Source organism: Mustela nigripes, chromosome 2, assembly GCF_022355385.1.
Source record: "Mustela nigripes isolate SB6536 chromosome 2, MUSNIG.SB6536, whole genome shotgun sequence".
Lineage (NCBI taxonomy): Eukaryota > Metazoa > Chordata > Mammalia > Carnivora > Mustelidae > Mustela > Mustela nigripes.
The window spans coordinates 94,960,095-94,976,875 of NC_081558.1; the positions used below are offsets into that span (position 1 = coordinate 94,960,095).

At 36.4% G+C, this 16,781-nt stretch overlaps 1 protein-coding gene across 1 annotated transcript in view; it reads right to left on the minus strand.

Annotated features, from left to right (window-relative positions):
• The window catches only part of PIK3CB (phosphatidylinositol-4,5-bisphosphate 3-kinase catalytic subunit beta), a 74,220-nt gene that overhangs the window by 53,497 nt on the left and 3,942 nt on the right, over positions 1–16,781 (minus strand). Inside the window, 2 exon segments of the mRNA XM_059388329.1 lie at positions 3,214–3,402; positions 15,795–15,845. Coding sequence (XP_059244312.1) covers positions 3,214–3,402; positions 15,795–15,845 — 240 coding nt within the window.

Below are 16,781 nucleotides of genomic sequence, written 5' to 3' on the forward strand. Positions count from 1 at the left end.
CTTTGAGAACTAAATAAAAATCATTCTTATTTTATTATTTTAATTCTACTAATTATTCAGGCTCTCTCATTAATTAGGTCAGGTGCCAAAATAGGTCAATAATACTTGAATGAATATCTAGAAGCTGTTTATTTTCTCATATCAAGCAAATTTTACCTCACTAAAGATACTTTTTAAAAATTGATTTTTCGGGATGCCTGGGTGGCTCAGTTGGTTGGACGACTGCCTTCGGCTCAGGTCATGATCCTGGAGTCCCAGGATCGAATCCCACATCAGGCTCCCAGCTCCATGGGGAGTCTGCTTCTCCCTCTGACCTTCTCCTCGCTCATGCTCTCTCTCACTGTCTCTCTCTCTCAAATAAATAAATAAAATCTTTAAAAAAAAAAAAAAAAAATTGATTTTTCTATTAATTTCACATTTGCAGAAAAAATAACCTTTGAATAACTTTTAACAATTTGATTATATTGCTATTATTACTAACTACTAACACAGTTATGAATTTGATATTACAATTTACATAATTATATAAATAATTCAAATACAGTAAAATATTAGTTTAACTTTTTCTTAAATTTTTGTTTAATTATTCTTAAACTTGTGTAAATAAAAGGAATAAGCTTTATACTTGCTCTTTTTATGTATACAGCACATAAGCACATATATACATATTGTACATAAAAAGACAAATACTTACCCATGGATCAAAATATCATGGGGAAAAAAAAAATATATCATGGGGATGGGGCTATTAGGGGAAAAAATGTCTACACAGGCTCCTAACAGAGGCGACTAGGTAGCCCAGTTGGTTAAGCATCTGCCTGTGGCTCAGGTCATGATTCCAGGGTTCTGTAAGCCAACCCCATATCATATATGGCTCCCTGCTCAATGGAGAGTCTGCTTCTCCCTCTCCTTGCTTCTCCCTACCCCTCCCCACCACTCACACGTAAGCACTCTTTCTCTCTCAAATAAATAAACAAAATCTTTAAAGGGGGGGGAAGTGCTCCTAACAAGTGTAAAAAATTTTGACAAATATGGGCTTAAAGGTAAGAAACACCTACCTCATACCACTTTTCATCACTGATGGGATTCCCTCCCCACTTTGCCCAAGGTCCTAAGGGAACAGAAATCCCCATTATGGATAGGGGAAATAGGGGGACCATATCCAAGGTCTGAAACAATAGTTTAAAGGTTAAACTATGCTGTGAGTTAAAAACAGCTCTACTATTGGAAGGAAGTTGCCTTTGGTAAATTTATTTACAATTATTAAAGAATTAATTTATATAAATGTAAAACGAAATAAAATATCAAAACTTACTACTTCAGTTTGCGTAAAGCTAAGGAAGTGAATAGGGAAGAGAAATCTGATTCAATGATATAAATAATGAAAACAGTGCTAATTAACTACCTGCCTTCTGCAAAGCCTATTGAAACCACTTCTACATTATTATTTTCCTGTGGCTTAATGGAGGACTACTCTTTTTTTTTTTCTCTTGGGGTGGGGGTGGTGGAGAAAGGCTTCTATAGAATTTTCACCCATGGCTTATCCCCTAGGATCAGAATACAAACTTTACACCAGACTTCCGGCTCTCCACTTCTTAAAGTAGTCAATTTACTAAAAATACAGTTTATTCATTCTTTTGTATCCATACACTTTTTATTCCAACAACTTTTTTTTCTCTAGACTACTAAAAATAGGGATTAGGATTGGCTAATCCTAAATTGAAGATGTTAGTTTTATCTCAAAACAACGCTTTAGGTTACCTCTTGGAAATGAGATAAGTGTGCCAAATTCCAAAATGTAAAAATTTATATCCCCATGCTCATATAAATAAATAGTAGTGGTACCTGGGTGGCTCAAGAGGTTAAGCACTGGCTCTTGATTTTAACCCAGGTCATGATTGCAGGGTCCTGGGATCCAGCCCAGCATCGGGATTTTTTGCCCTTAGTATTCTCTCTCCCCTCTTCCTTGTCCCTCCCCTACTTGCATGCTCTCTCTCTCTTCAAAATAAATAAATCAATATTTTTTTTTAAAAAAAAGGAAAGAAATATTAAGCAAAAACTAGCTCTTTTTTTTTTTTTTTTTAAAGATTTGAGAAAGAACACACAGGCATGCTAGTGGGGGGAGGAGCAGAGGGAGAGGTTCCTCAAGCCCACTCCTTACTTAGCATGGAGGCTGAAGCCCTGGTGGATTTCACAGCTCATGAGATCATGACCTGAGCCAGAACCAAGAGTCAGTGGTGAACAAAATGAACCACGCAGACGCCCTTCGTTCTGTTTTCTGACAGATGAAACAAGAAACCTCTCTCTCAGTATCTTTTAAGAGTACAGCAAGAAATTTCTTCTAATTCTTTTTTTTTTTTCCTTAAGATTTATTATTTATTTATTTTACAGAGAGAGAGAGAGAGAGAGAGAGCACAAGTAGGCAGAGAGGCAGGCGGGGGGCGAGGTGGGGGTAGGCTCCCTGCTGAGCAGAGTCCGATGCGGGGCTCATCCCAGGACCCTGAGATCATGACCTGAGCCAAAGGCAGCCGCTTAACCCACTGAACCACCGAGGCGCCCCTGACATTTTTTTTTTTTTTAAAATTTACTTGTTTGACAGACAGAGATCACAAGTAGGCAGCGAGGCAGGCAGAGAGAGAGGGGGAAGCAGGTTCCCTGTGGAGCAGAGATACTTGTGATACTGCCTACTTGTGATTCTTGTGATTTCTGTCAAATAAATAAATAAAATCTTAAAAAAAAAAATACTGCCCACCCAAAATGAATGTTAAAAACTGATCTAAAAGGTTTACGCTCTAAAGTATTAGCTTCTAGAAATAGAAGTAATTTTCAAACAATACATATTCATTTTAGAATAATCAATGCAAAGATTAAAGTCATTTTAAGATTAAAACTTTGGGGCTCACTGATGAATCTGTTAGAAATAATCCAGAACTTACTATATGCAGGCAGTAATTATAGATGATTACACCAAAAGCAATGTTTTAATTGTTCTTAGTGGAAGATACAGGAAACCTATCTAGAATCTGGGAATTTAAAATCTTGAACTTTCTAGTCTGTCATTTGGAGTATATGTAAGAGTTTAAAATCTGAAAACTTCTCTTATTATAGAAAGTTATCCAACGTATGGAGATATCCCTGTATAAGAAAGGACAATTTACATGAGATTAACCATATATGTCCCCAAAAAGAATTACAAAAATTATGTTTTGTTACCTGAGCAACATCCTCAAGTTTATTCCACTTGATTGACAGCAGTAATTTTGGCAGTGACTGTGGGAAATTCTCTCTGCAATCTTGCCGCAGAGTCCAAATAAGATCCATTTCATTCTCACACAATTGAGACAAGGGATCCCTGTCCAAGATTTCTTTTAGTACAGCAAGAAACTTTTTTCCACCTCGACTCTAAGAAAGTAAAATTTCTCATTTATTACATAATTTAATTCCATGAACATCACTGGCAAACACTTAGCAAAATTATATATAAGGAATTTATAAATAATTTATAAGCTTTAAAATAAGATACTAAAGATCTGATCCCTTAAAAAAATTAATAAAGATGGATGCCCTTTTCATAAGTTGGTAGCATATTAAATTTGTAAGCTAAGGATGAAATAAAGTATTCTCCAAGAGTTCTAAAAAGGGGGTTTCCCCTTCCTGTTTCTTTAAAAATCCATGCAAACGCTAGGTGGCAGAATTGCAATTTGGATTAAAAAGTCCTTTATTATTTAAATTGATTTCTTTCTATCCTTCCATTTTAATTTTCAATTGCTATAAACAAATCAACAAAGACAAAACAGACATACTAGGTTTTTTCTTTTTTTAAGAGTTTATTTATTTATTTGTCAGAGAGAGAAAAAAAGAGCAGAAGCAAGGAGAGTGAGAGCCAGAGGGAGAAGCAGACTCCCACTGAGCAAGGAGCATGATCCTGGAAGGACCCTGGGTTCATGACTGACTCAAAGACGGACTGAGCCACCCAGACATCCCCGAACATACAAAGTTTAAAAAAAAAAAAAAAAGCATAAGTGTCTTGTTGGTTCAGAGGCATTAAAACCATTTAGATTTAGATTAAGAACTGAATCCTTGGGACACCTGGGTGGCTCCATGAGTTAAAAGCCTCTGCCTTGGCCTCCAGTAGTGATGCGGGATCAAGCCCCACATCAGGCTCTCTGCTCCTCAGGGAGCCTGTTTACCACCCTCCCACCCACCACCCCGCCTGCTTGTGAGCTCTGTCTGTCAAATAAATAAATAAATAAAAAAATAAATAAAAAAAAAAAAAAAATTTTAAAAAAAAAAAAAAAAGAACTGAATCCTGGCTAAAACTAAACATGAAACAAATATTATCCCATTTTCTTCCCCAATTTGTACAAGAGTATACCAAAATAATGAAGATGGCCCAATCTATTTTTTGGATCTACACTCTGAATTGTAGCAACATTAAAAGAAAGAGATTCATTTCCCCACACTTAAAGTAGAACTATACTATTTAGGCCAAAATACATTAAAAACAAAAACAAAATAGGGACACCTGGGTGGCTCAGTCAGTTGAAGGCTGGACTCCTGGTTTTCAGCTCAGGTCATGACCTCAGGGTCAGAGATTAAGCCTTGTGCTGGGCTCCCTATTCTGTGGGAAGTCTGCTTGAGGTTCTCTTTCCTTCTCCCTCGCCCCCACCCAACTGCTTATGTGTGCATGCTCTCTTTAAAATAAATAAAATCTTTAAAAAAAACAAAAACAAAAACCTCTCCAGAATAACCAGGCAAGATTCTGTAAAATCATATATTCTATTATTTATAATTTTGTACTTGATGTTTCTAAATGGAATTTCATATAAGCATTAAAATAGTTAATAGTTAAAATGCTAATTTTCTAAAGTAATGAGATTCAAAATAACACATATGTACAAAAGAATGGGGGTTATGATTATCTACATAGATGTCTATGTAGAAAATCTGAAAGAACCAACAAAAATATTATTGGAACCAATGAATAATTGAAGCAAGACTGTAGGACACAATTTAGTAAACAAAAGTAAACTGCTTTTCCATATATCAGCAATAAACAAGTGGTTTTTGAAATTAAAAATCTAATATCACATTAGCACCCCAAAATATGAAAACTTAAACAAAATATGTACAAAATCCATATATAATGAAAATTATAGATCTCTGATGAAAGAAATCAAGTAACTAAATAGATATTCCATGTTCATGAATAGGAAGATTGTATATATGTCCAAAATTAGCTCTTCTAATGTAATCAAGAGATTCAATGCAAACCCCATCAAAATTTTATAGATATTGACAAACTGACTCTAAAGTTATATGGAGTGGCAAAAGACCCAGAAAAGCCAACACAATACTGAAGAAGAAAAAGGTGAAGGACTGATACTACCCAAATTAGTAGAAATAAATGTGAAATACCAAACTATTAAACTCCCAGAAAATAACACAGGAGAAAACCTAGATGACCTGGGCTTTGGCAATGACTTTTTACATGTTAACACCAAATGCATGACCTATCAATAAAAAAACTGATAAACTAACTACTTCATGAAATTTAAAATTAATTGCTCTGTGAAAGACACTGTCAAGAGAATGAAAAGACAAGCTACAGACTGGGGGAAAATATCTGTAAAGACTTATCTGATAAAGGGCTGTTATCCAAAATAAACAAAGAACTTTAAAAACTTAACTATTAGAAAATAAACCATCAAACTAAAATACGAGTCAAAGACCTGAACAAATACCTCACCAGATAAGATACAGGCACAGCAAAGAAACATATGAAAAGATGCTTAAAATCCTATGTCATCAGGGAAATGCAAATTAAAACAAAAGTGAGGTAAAACTGCACACCTATTAGAATGGCCCAAATTCAGAACACGGACAACATGGAATGCTGTCAAGGATGTGGAACAACTCTTATTCACTGGTGGCAGGAATGTAAAATACTACAATAACGCAGAGGAAGACAGTTTCACAGTTTCTTACAAACTAAACATACTCTTACCATACAATCCAGTAATCACGCTCCTTGGTATTTACCAAAAGGAGTTGAAAACTTATGCCCACAAAAAACCTGCACACAGATGTTCAGAGCAGCTTTATTCAAAACTGTCAAAACTTGGAAGCAACCAAGATGTCGTTCAGTGGGGTAAATGGATAAACTGTAATACACAGAATGGAATATTATTTATCATTAAGAGGAAATGAGCTTTCATGCCACAAAGACATGGAGGAACCTTAATTCCTGCTAAGGGAAAGAAGCCAGTTTGAAAAGACTACAAACTGTATGATTCTTTTTTTTTTGGTATGATTCTAAATTATACAAAATTTAGGTCAAATTATGAAGAAAATAAAAACATCAGTGGTTGCCAGGGTAGGGTGTGAGAATGAACAGGCAGAGGACAGAGGATATGTAGGATAGTAAAAATACTCTGTATGATATGATAATGATAAATATGTATCATTATACATTTGTCTAATCCCACAAAGCACACAACACCAAGAATGAAACCCAAGGTAAACTAAGGACTTTAGGTGATTATGATGTGTCAGTGTAGGTTTCTTTTTGGTAACAAATGTACTGCTGTGGTGAGTGATGCTAATAATGGGAAAGGGATGTGCATGTGAAGGGACAGGAATATATGGGAAATCTCTGTACTTTCCTCCCATATTTGTTGTGATCCTAAAACTGCTCTTTAAAAAATATAGTCTTGGGGGGTACCTGGGTGGCTCAGTGGGTTAAGCCTCTGCCTTCGGATCAGGTCATGATCTCAGGGTCCTGGGATCGAGTCCCGCATCGGGCTCTCTGCTCGGCAGGGAGCCTGCTTCCTCCTCTCTCTCTCTCTGCCTGCCTCTCTGCCTACTTGTGATTTCTCTCTGTCAAATAAATAAATAAAATCTTTAAAATATATATATATATAATCTTGGGTGCCTGGGTGGCTCAGTGGGTTAAAGCCTCTGCCTTCAGCTCAGGTCATGATCCCAGGGTCCTGGGATCGAGTCCCGCATCGGGTTCTCGGCTTAGCAGGGAGCCTGCTTCCCTTCCTCTCTCTCTCTGCCTACTTGTGGTCTCTGTCAAATAAATAAATAAAATCTTTTTTAAATATAAAAAAATTTTTTAAAAAATCTTATTTTAAACATACATACACACACGCACAAAGGCTATGATTACAGTGGTTTTATATTCAGATCCTCAACGTAGAAAGAGTATGCTTTATTTTACAGGCTTGACTGGGTTTCTCTGAAAAGTTACCATCACAAGTCATCGGAATTTGAAAATCAAACTCCTACACTTACACATCTCGAAACCTGTTACTGCAAACAACACAGAGTCTAAACTGTTCATGTCAGAGAAACAGACCACTATTAAGTTAAATATGGCAAAAAGCCAACAAACCTATTATAATTTTGTGAATCAAAATTAGACTCTACAGACCTACTGTAAGTAAATATCCTAAAGAAGAGGGGAGAATTTAGGGTTAGCTGTATAATTGTACTATGATTGTTTACTAAGCTATGAAAAGCATAACACTGAATAAAGCCAAGGTAAAAATAAACAACTACCAGAAATGTGGCAGGAAGCCCAAAGAAAACACAGAATCTTACATTCTTTTGCAAAACCCCAAATAATCAATAATGAAAACTTAAACTGCACAGGGTAAATGGTGAATTTATACATCTGTTCAAATGCTTGAACTAAAGTAATGGCAGAAAGCAATGAAGAGTAACATTCATATTCTCTTTCTTTATGTTTAGATTTTTCAAAACCATATACATATTATGATGTAATAACCATTACTAACGAAAATAGAACAAAGCAAATATACTTTGCTATAAGTACATCAAAAAATGACTGTGCTTCTTTCCTCTTCTAAATGGGGGATCTGGTTTTGAGGGAGGGGAATGAAAGACTGGAAAACTCATTGGTCATTTTTTTGGGGGGGGGAAGATTTTATTTATTTATTTGGCAGAGAGAGAGCGAGAGCATGCAGGAGCACACAAGCAGGGGGAGCAGCAGACAGAGGGAGAGGGAAAAGCAGGCTCCCCGCTGAGCAGAGAGCCCAATGTTGGACTCAATTCCAGGACCCTGGGATCATGACCAGAGCCAAAGGCAGACACTTAACCAACTGAGCCACCCAGGTGCCCCTATTAGTCATACTTAAACTCAGCATGTTACCAGTATGCCTGCTGAGGACAGAATTAACTATGTGTGGCCAGACAAACTGACAAGAGAGTTACATGACTGGGAGACTGATTACAAACAGGGGATTAAGCAAATAAGCAAATATACTGTGGCTAACAGACATCCAGATTTCTCAATGTCAGAAAACAGAATTACAAATATTGAAAGGCAAAGGCTAGAAAAAATCCTGTAGTGGTGGACCTAATAAATTAAAAACATTGATAAGAGCTCATGTTTTTTAATAGATAAAGCAATATATCTTGGTGCTTATATATGCCCAAATATATGCAAATATATATATGTTACCTAGCTGTTTTGTGAAAAGGCCTAGATACAAGTGCATGCCAATAGCAATGAGCATATACAGTGCCCAAATCTTGGATTCTAAATACTTTCCACATATGGAATCAAGACTCTTAACATGTAATATTAAGTGGCATACACACAATACTCCCCTCTGCTCCTCAATTCTTCAGTGTATATTTCCTAAAAACAAGGTCATTCTCATACTTAACCAGAATCTGTTCACAAAAATCAGGAAAATAATAATGACATAGTTCTATTGTCTAATTCACATATTCCATTCAATTTTTCCAGTTTTCTAAACAATGCTTGTTATAGATCTAGGATCCAACCCAGGCTTAACTGTTGCATTTTGCTGTCATTTATCATTAGGTTTCTTCATTCTAAAACAGTTCCTCAGTCTTTCCTTACCTTCACTGACTCTGACATTTTCTAAGAATACAGGTCAATTACTTTGTAGAATGTTACTCAACATGTATTTGCCTAATATTTTGTCATAATCAGATTCCAGCTATGTATTTTTGGTATGAATACAATGAATTGGTGGAGTGTGCCTCTTACAGGAGGCAAATAATGTTAATTTGTCCTATTGCTATTGATGTTAATTTTTTAAAAGATTTTATTTATTTATTTATTTGACAGAGATCACAAGTAGGCAGAGAGGCAGGCAGAGAAAAAGGGAGGAGGAAGCAGGCTCCCCACTGAGCAGAAAGCCCAATTCAGGCTCAATCCCAGGACCCTGAGATCATGACCCGAGTTGAAGGTAGAGACTTTAACCCACTGAACCATGCAGGTGCCCCTTGATGTTAATTTTTATTACTTCATTAGGATAGTGTCTACTAGGTTTTTCTGGGATAAAGTTAACAAGAAGTATTTTGTGGGCCTGTTTTGAGACTAACCGTCCTGTTTCCCATCAAACTTTCACCCACTTGTTTTAATAAACATTTATTACTGTATCTCGCACCTAGGGTGCCTGGGTGGCTCAGTCTAACTGACTTAACAAGCATCTGCCCCAGCTTGGGCATAATCTGGAGGTCCTGAAATCTAGCCCCAAATCGGTCTCCCTGCTCACTGGGGAGTCTGCTTCTGCCTCACCCTCTACCTGCCACTCCCCGTTTCTGCTTTCTCTGTCAATGAATAAATGGAATCTTTTAGAAAACAAATGTGCCAAAATGTTAACAGGTGGGGAAGCTGAAGAAAGGCTATATGGGAATTCTCTGAATACTTCCTGCAAATTTTGACTTAAGTTTTAAAAAATCTTTTAAATTTTTGCTATTTCCTTTCCTAAAATTGAGGGCTATAAAAACTCCAAATCATTCTCCTAAGAAAACTTCCTAGGTAGATTTCTAGGACTTGTGAACACTGGCTTAAGTTATCACATCTGCATACTCCAAAGCCAACCATTAAAATGTTATGCCTGAGTTTCCACAGTAGAAAATAAGATAAAATTATAATATGGACGTTTTAGATTAGAGCAGGGTTTCTAAACCTCAGTGCTATTATTATTTTGTTGTAGAAGGATGGTCCTGTACATTGTAGAAATTTAGCAGACCCCTGAACTTTACCCACCAGATGCCAGGAACACCCTCACAACCAAGAAAACCTCTAAACAATGCCAAATGGCCCACAAAGGGCAAGTTAGTCTCAGGTTGAGTTCCACTAGATACGAAGATAAAAACTGCCAATTCTATAATCATAATTCACAAGGATCACATTTTTCCTATTCTACAGACCCAAGGTCCTTGGCATACAACCAATTTAAAAAATACTAACACCTATTAGGATGGCTACTGTCAAAAAACACAAAAGTGATGACAAGGATATAAAAAACATTGCTTTTGTAGCTGGTGGGAATGTAAAATGGTACAACTATTATAGAAAACAGTATAGCAGTTCCTTAAAAAAATTAAAAAGAAAACTACAATATGATTCAGCAATTCTACTTCTGGTTGTATATATATCCAAAAGAACTGAAAGCAGAGTCTTAAAAAGATATTTGTATATTCATGTTCATAGCAGCATTAGTTCAAATCCAGCATTGGGCTCCTTGCTTAATGGGGAGTCTGCTCCTCCCTCTGCCTCTGCCTGCAGCTCCCCCTGCTTATACATACATACATGCTTTCTGACAAATAAATAAAACCTTAAAAAAAAAATGCAAGTTAAAGTAGTGTGACATCAATTTTTTGTCCAATGGATTAAAATACTAAAAGGGTTAAAAAAGTATTAAAAGGGCAGGAGGACATGTAGAATGATACTAAAGCTCTTCCACAGTGTGGCTAGGGTTATAAATTTTAAGGTATTTTAAGGTATGCAGTTTGGCAGAATTCTTATTTTAAAAGGGATGCTTTTGATCTAATAATTTCACTTCTAAGAATCCATCTGATAAAATACATGTATGTAGGGGCATGTGGCTGGTTCAGTCAGTGAAACATGCAACTCTTGGTCTTGGGGTCAGGAGTCCCCATGCTGGGTACAGAGCCTACTTAAATAGATAAATACATACATACATACTTTTAAAAACACAAAATACATATTTAAAGAAGTATCTCTAAAATATTCATTACAACACTATTTTAGTAAAAATGAGGGGAAAGAACCCCTCAAAACACAAAAAAACCCCAGGAGTATGTATGTTCAATAACTAATAGCTGCTAATAATGCCACAGAATGTTGAAAAAACTTTAAAAAGTGGGGAGTGCCTGGGTGGCTCTGTCAGTTAAGCTTCTGACTCTTGATTTTGGCTCAGGTCATGATCTCAGAGTCCTGGGATCGATCCCTGGGGGTAAGGGGCTTTGTACTCATTTGGGAGACTACTTGAGGATTTCTATTCCACTCCCACCGCCTTTCCCAGGACCTCTCCCTCTGTTCACACTGTTACTCTCTCTCTCTCTAAAATAAATAAATCTTTTTAAAAAAGTAAATAAAAAGAGGGGCGCCTGGGTGGCTAAGTGGGTTAAGCCTCTGCCTTCGGCTCAGGTCATGATCTCAGGGTCCAGGGATCGAGCCCCACATTGGGCTCTCTGCTCAGCGGGGAGCCTGCTTCCCCCTCTTTCTCCGCCTGCCTCTCTGCCTACTTGTGATATCTCTCTCTCTCTCTCTGTGTCAAATAAATAAATAAATAAATAGTCTTTTAAAAATAAATAAATAAAAATTACAAAGTAAATAAAGAGAAGTGAACCTCTGAAAGAGACAAAATCCACAAATGCATTAAATTAAAAAGGAAGAAACTATATGATCTCATTTATTTTTTTTAAAAAAGGGTATATTATATATAAAGGTATGTAAATCCATGTATTGCATTAGGATTAGTACCTATAAGCTACACTCCTGACAAGTTATCTCTGAGGATAAAAAGTAGATGGCAGTTATAGGAATAACTTTAATTTTTGGTTTCACCATTTATTAATTGTACTATGCCCTCAATTTAAAAAAAAAAAAAGGCACATCTAATGTGGGCCAGAATATCACAACCTCAGTAAGAAGGAAACCTTCTGATTTAAGTGAGGGAGCAGTTAAAAGCATAAGAGAAATAGTAAAAATTATCAGTTACCCTTCTGATACTTGGGTTCAATATAAAGACTAATAAAGGATAACAGAAAGAGGAATTAGAATAAAGATATCTTTATATAACTATTATCTCTGAAACCTAAAACTGTAATTATCTGTTTTGGTACAGGCTTATTTTATTATACCTCACAGATACTGTGCTATATTTTTTTCACAAATTGAAGGCCTGTGGCAACCCTGCATTAAGCAAGTCCATCAGTGCCATTCTTCCAACAGCATTTGCTCACTGTCTCTATGTCTCATTTTGGTAATTCTCTGAATATTTCAAACTTTCTCATTATTATTATACTTGTCACAGTGATTGGTGGTCAGCAATCTTTGCTGTTACTACTGTTAATTTTTTGGGGGTGCCATGAACCATACCACAGAAGATGGCAAACTTAATAAATGTTATACCCATTCTGATTGTTCCACCAACCAGCTGTTCCCATCTCTCTCTCTCTCCTAGGGTTTCCTCATTCTCTAAGACACAACAATATTGATATTAAGCAAATTAATAACCCTACAATAGCTTCTAAGTGTTAGAGTGAATGGAAAAGCTGCACGTCTCACACTTTAAATCAAAAGCTGTAAATGATACAGCTTAGTAAGAAGGCATGTTGAAAGCCAAGACAGGCAAAAGCTAGGCCTTTTGTGCCAAAAAATTAGCCAAGTGGTGAATCAGAGGAAAAGTTCTTGAAGGAAATGAAAAGTGCTACTCCAGTGAACACATTAATGACAGGAAAGCAAAAGAGACTTATTGCTATATGGAGAAAGTGTTTGTGGTATAGATAAAAGATCAAACCATTCCCTTAGGCCAAAGCCTAATGCAAACAAGGCCCTAATTCTCCTGAAGTTCATGAAGGCTGAGAGAAGTGAGGAAGTTGCAGAAGAACAATTTGAAGCTAAAAGAAGTTGTTTAAGAGGTTTAATATCTCCATAACATAAAAATGTAAGGAGAAGCAAGTGTTGACATAGCAGCTGCAAGAGGTTGCCCAGAAAATCTAGCTAAGATCATTAATGAAGATGGCTACACTAACCAACAGCTTTTCAACGTAGATAAAATAGCTTTCTATTAGAAGAGACTGCTATCTATGACTTTCACAGCTAGAGAAAAGAAGTCAATGCCTGGCTTCAAAGCTTCAAAGGACAGATGGACCTCTCTTTCTGGGCGCTAAAACAGCTGGTGACTTTAAGGTGAAGCCAGTGCTCAATGACCACTTCAGAATCCTAGACACTTAAGAACTATGCTAAATCTAGTCTGCCTATGTTCTATATATGGAGCAACAAAGCCTGATGGCAGCACGTATGTTTACAAGATGATTTAATGAATATTTTATGCTCACTACTGAGACCTACTGAGACCTTCTTTTTAAAACATTAATGCTGACAATGCTCCCGATCACCCAAGAGCTCTCTGATGGAGATGTATAATGAGACTGATGTTGTTTTCATGCCTGCTAACACAATATCCATTCTGTAGCTCATGGACGGAGAAGTAATTCTGACTTTCAAATCTCATTATTTAGGACATTTATTTCATAAAATCAAAGGTACATACAGAGTGATGCCTCTGATGGGTCTGGGCAAACTAAACTGAAAACCTTCTGGAAAGGATTCACTACTCTAGATGCCATTAAGAACATTTGGGATTCAAAGGAAGAGGTCAAAATATCAATATTTACAAGGAGTTTGGAAGAAGTTGATTCCAACCCTCACAGATGACTTCGAGTGGTTCAAGAACTCAGTGGAGGAAGTAAATGCAGATACGGTAAAAAGAGCAAGAGAACTAGAATTAGAAGTGAAGCCTGAAGATGTGACTGAATTGCTGCAGTTTCACGAAAAAAGCTTGAATGGATGAGGACTTGCTTCTTATGGATGAGTGAAGAAAGTGGTTTCTTAAGATGGAACATACTGCTGGTGAAGATGCTGTAAAGACTATTGAAATGACAACAAAAGATTTAGAATATTACATAAACTTACTTGAGCAGCTGCAGGGTTGGAGAAGACTGATCTAATTTTAAAAGAAGTTCTGCTGTGGGTAAAACGCTACCAAACAGATTGTATGCTACAAAGAAATCATTCATAAAAGGAAGAAGAGTCAATTAATGCAGCAAACTGCATTGTGGGCTTAATTTAAGAACTGCCACAGCTATCCCAATAACCTTCAACAACCCCGACCCTGATCAATCAGTCACCATCAACATCAAGAACTTCTATCAGCAAAAAGATTACAACTTGCTGAAAGATCAGCTAATGATCAGCACTTTTTAAAATAAAAGGTATTTTTAAATTAAGGCATATACATTGTTTTTTAGGCATAATGCTACTGGCACATGTGACAGACTACAGTATTGTGTAAACCTAACTTTTATATGCACAGGGAAACCAAAAAATTCACAACTAATGTTATCATGATTTTCCCTTTATTGCAGTGGTCTGGAACAGAACCCACAGTATCTTCAATATAACTGATGGACAAACTGGTAAGTGTATACTTGTAATAAACTTCTTTTATTACACTAAAGAGAAGTGCTCGAAGTATTTATAGTAGATGACTTGCACTGCAGGACTATGGATATTTTTGAGAATTCCAAGGGCAAAGGAGAAGACACCCTGGGCCAGACATTTCTTCAACTAGCCAACATAACATAGTGCTTTGATTCTGTGTAAATGATAAAAATATACATTATCTCCATTTTGCCACCTGGCCTATTATTGCCATTTTATGTAAATAAAATGTATGTTCTATACTGAAAACACATAAAAATTATAAACAGATGAACATGAAAAAAGAGTATCAGATTAGACTCGGCAACGTCTTAAACTATTTTAACAGTCAAAAAAATTAAGCTAAAAAGTATAAGTGATAGAAATATTACAAATATTGTAAACTAAACAAAATAATCTATTTTGTCGTCTCTGGTAAAAATGATAGGCATAGTGTGTATGCAGAGATGCCGTTTGTCCCACAGTATTCTTTCTGCTCTTCCTTTATTAACTAGGATCTCTTATTCTTAGTCAAGCACATGCCTGGCCAACTAAAGACTGTATTTCCAGCCTCACCTGTGGTTAAAATATGGCCATGTGACTAATTCCTGGCTAATAAGATGTGAGCAGCAATGAGGCATATTAATGATTTCCTCAAAAAGAATAGGTGTGGCCTCTATTCTTGCTTTTCCTGTTCCTGCTGGCTGGACCATAACAATATGAGAAGCTGAAGCACTAGTATTAAACCATGAGACAGAAACTACATATTAACAAGACAGAGCACCAAGATGGAAGAAAACTGGTTCCCTAGCACTGTAAATCCTGACCTGATTATATCTGCTGTTACATGTGAAAAAGAAAGAAAATTACAGCCTCTTCATTCAATTGAATAATATTTAAAAGAACAGTACTGTTACTCGATGAGGAGGTGCCAGAGTGTCTCTTAAAGACTAGCTACTGAGGGCACCTGTCTGGCTCAGTCAATAGAACATCCAACTCTTGGTCTCAAGGTTTGTGAGAGCCTACTTTAAAAAATAAATTAACTAAATTAAAAAAAAAAAAAAAAGACAAACTGCTAAGCCTGTGCTTATATCAGAAAAGGGTTTACCATTGAACACAGAATATCTACAAACAGCTGCCATTCAAAAGAACATTAGTATGTACATATTCACATACAGTCTGTAAGTCATCAGCATATATCAGATAAAGGTAACTAAAAATGAACACAATGTTATAATAAGAAAGGGCCATTTAAAATCTTGATACTTACTGATACATTAGCACTGTCACTGCTTGCAATCTCAGCCGCCTTCTCAATTATCTGTTAAAAAAAGTTTTTAATTAAATTCTGGTGCTTGTATTTGTAAATTTTTTTTTAATTTTTTTTTAAGATTTTATTTATTTATTTGACAGAGAGAAATCACAAGTAGACGGAGAGGCAGGCAGAGAGAGAGGAAGGGAAGCAGGCTCCCTGCTGAGCAGAGAGCCCGATGCGGGACTCGATCCCAGGACCCTGAGATCATGACCTGAGCCGAAGGCAGTGGCTTAACCCACTGAGCCACCCAGGCGCCCTGTATTTGTAAAATTTTAATTATAAATTATTATAATTGTACTTAGACTACAAGAAACAACATAGGGTCTGGCATTTCTATACTTTATAATGTAAACATGAATTTTAAGTGAAAATGGTATTATGTGGGGATTCCCAATCTTCAAACTCCTGACAACTAAGAGTCAATGGTACTGTGACTCCCAGGGTACACTACTAGCATTGTCTGTAGATAAAATAAGCAATGGTTTGAATATGTATGTGAAAGAATTCTTTGGTATGTGAAAGAATTTTAAATACAGGTAAATATTTTCTGATTAAGAAAATGCAAAGATATGTAAGAATTACTAAATAAGTAAGTTTTTCTCATTTGTCATTTTTTTCCTAAATTAACATAAAAAAGTAGACTATCAGGGGATAATCTAAAAATATCTTTTGAATTTTTTTACTTAAAAGGGGGCTCTGATTCTTAAAAAGATGGGAAAATCAGTGGGTAAAGAATCTGAAGAGGGGTGCCTGGGTGGCTCAGTGGGCTAAAGCCTCTGCCTTCGGCTCAGGTCATGATCCCAGGGTCCTGGGATGGAGCCCCACATCAGGCTCTCTGCTCTTCAGGGAGCCTGCTTCCTCCTCTCTCTCTCTCTGCCTGCCTCTCTGCCTACTTGTGATCTCTGTCTGTCAAGTAAATAAATAAAATCTTAAAAAAAAAAG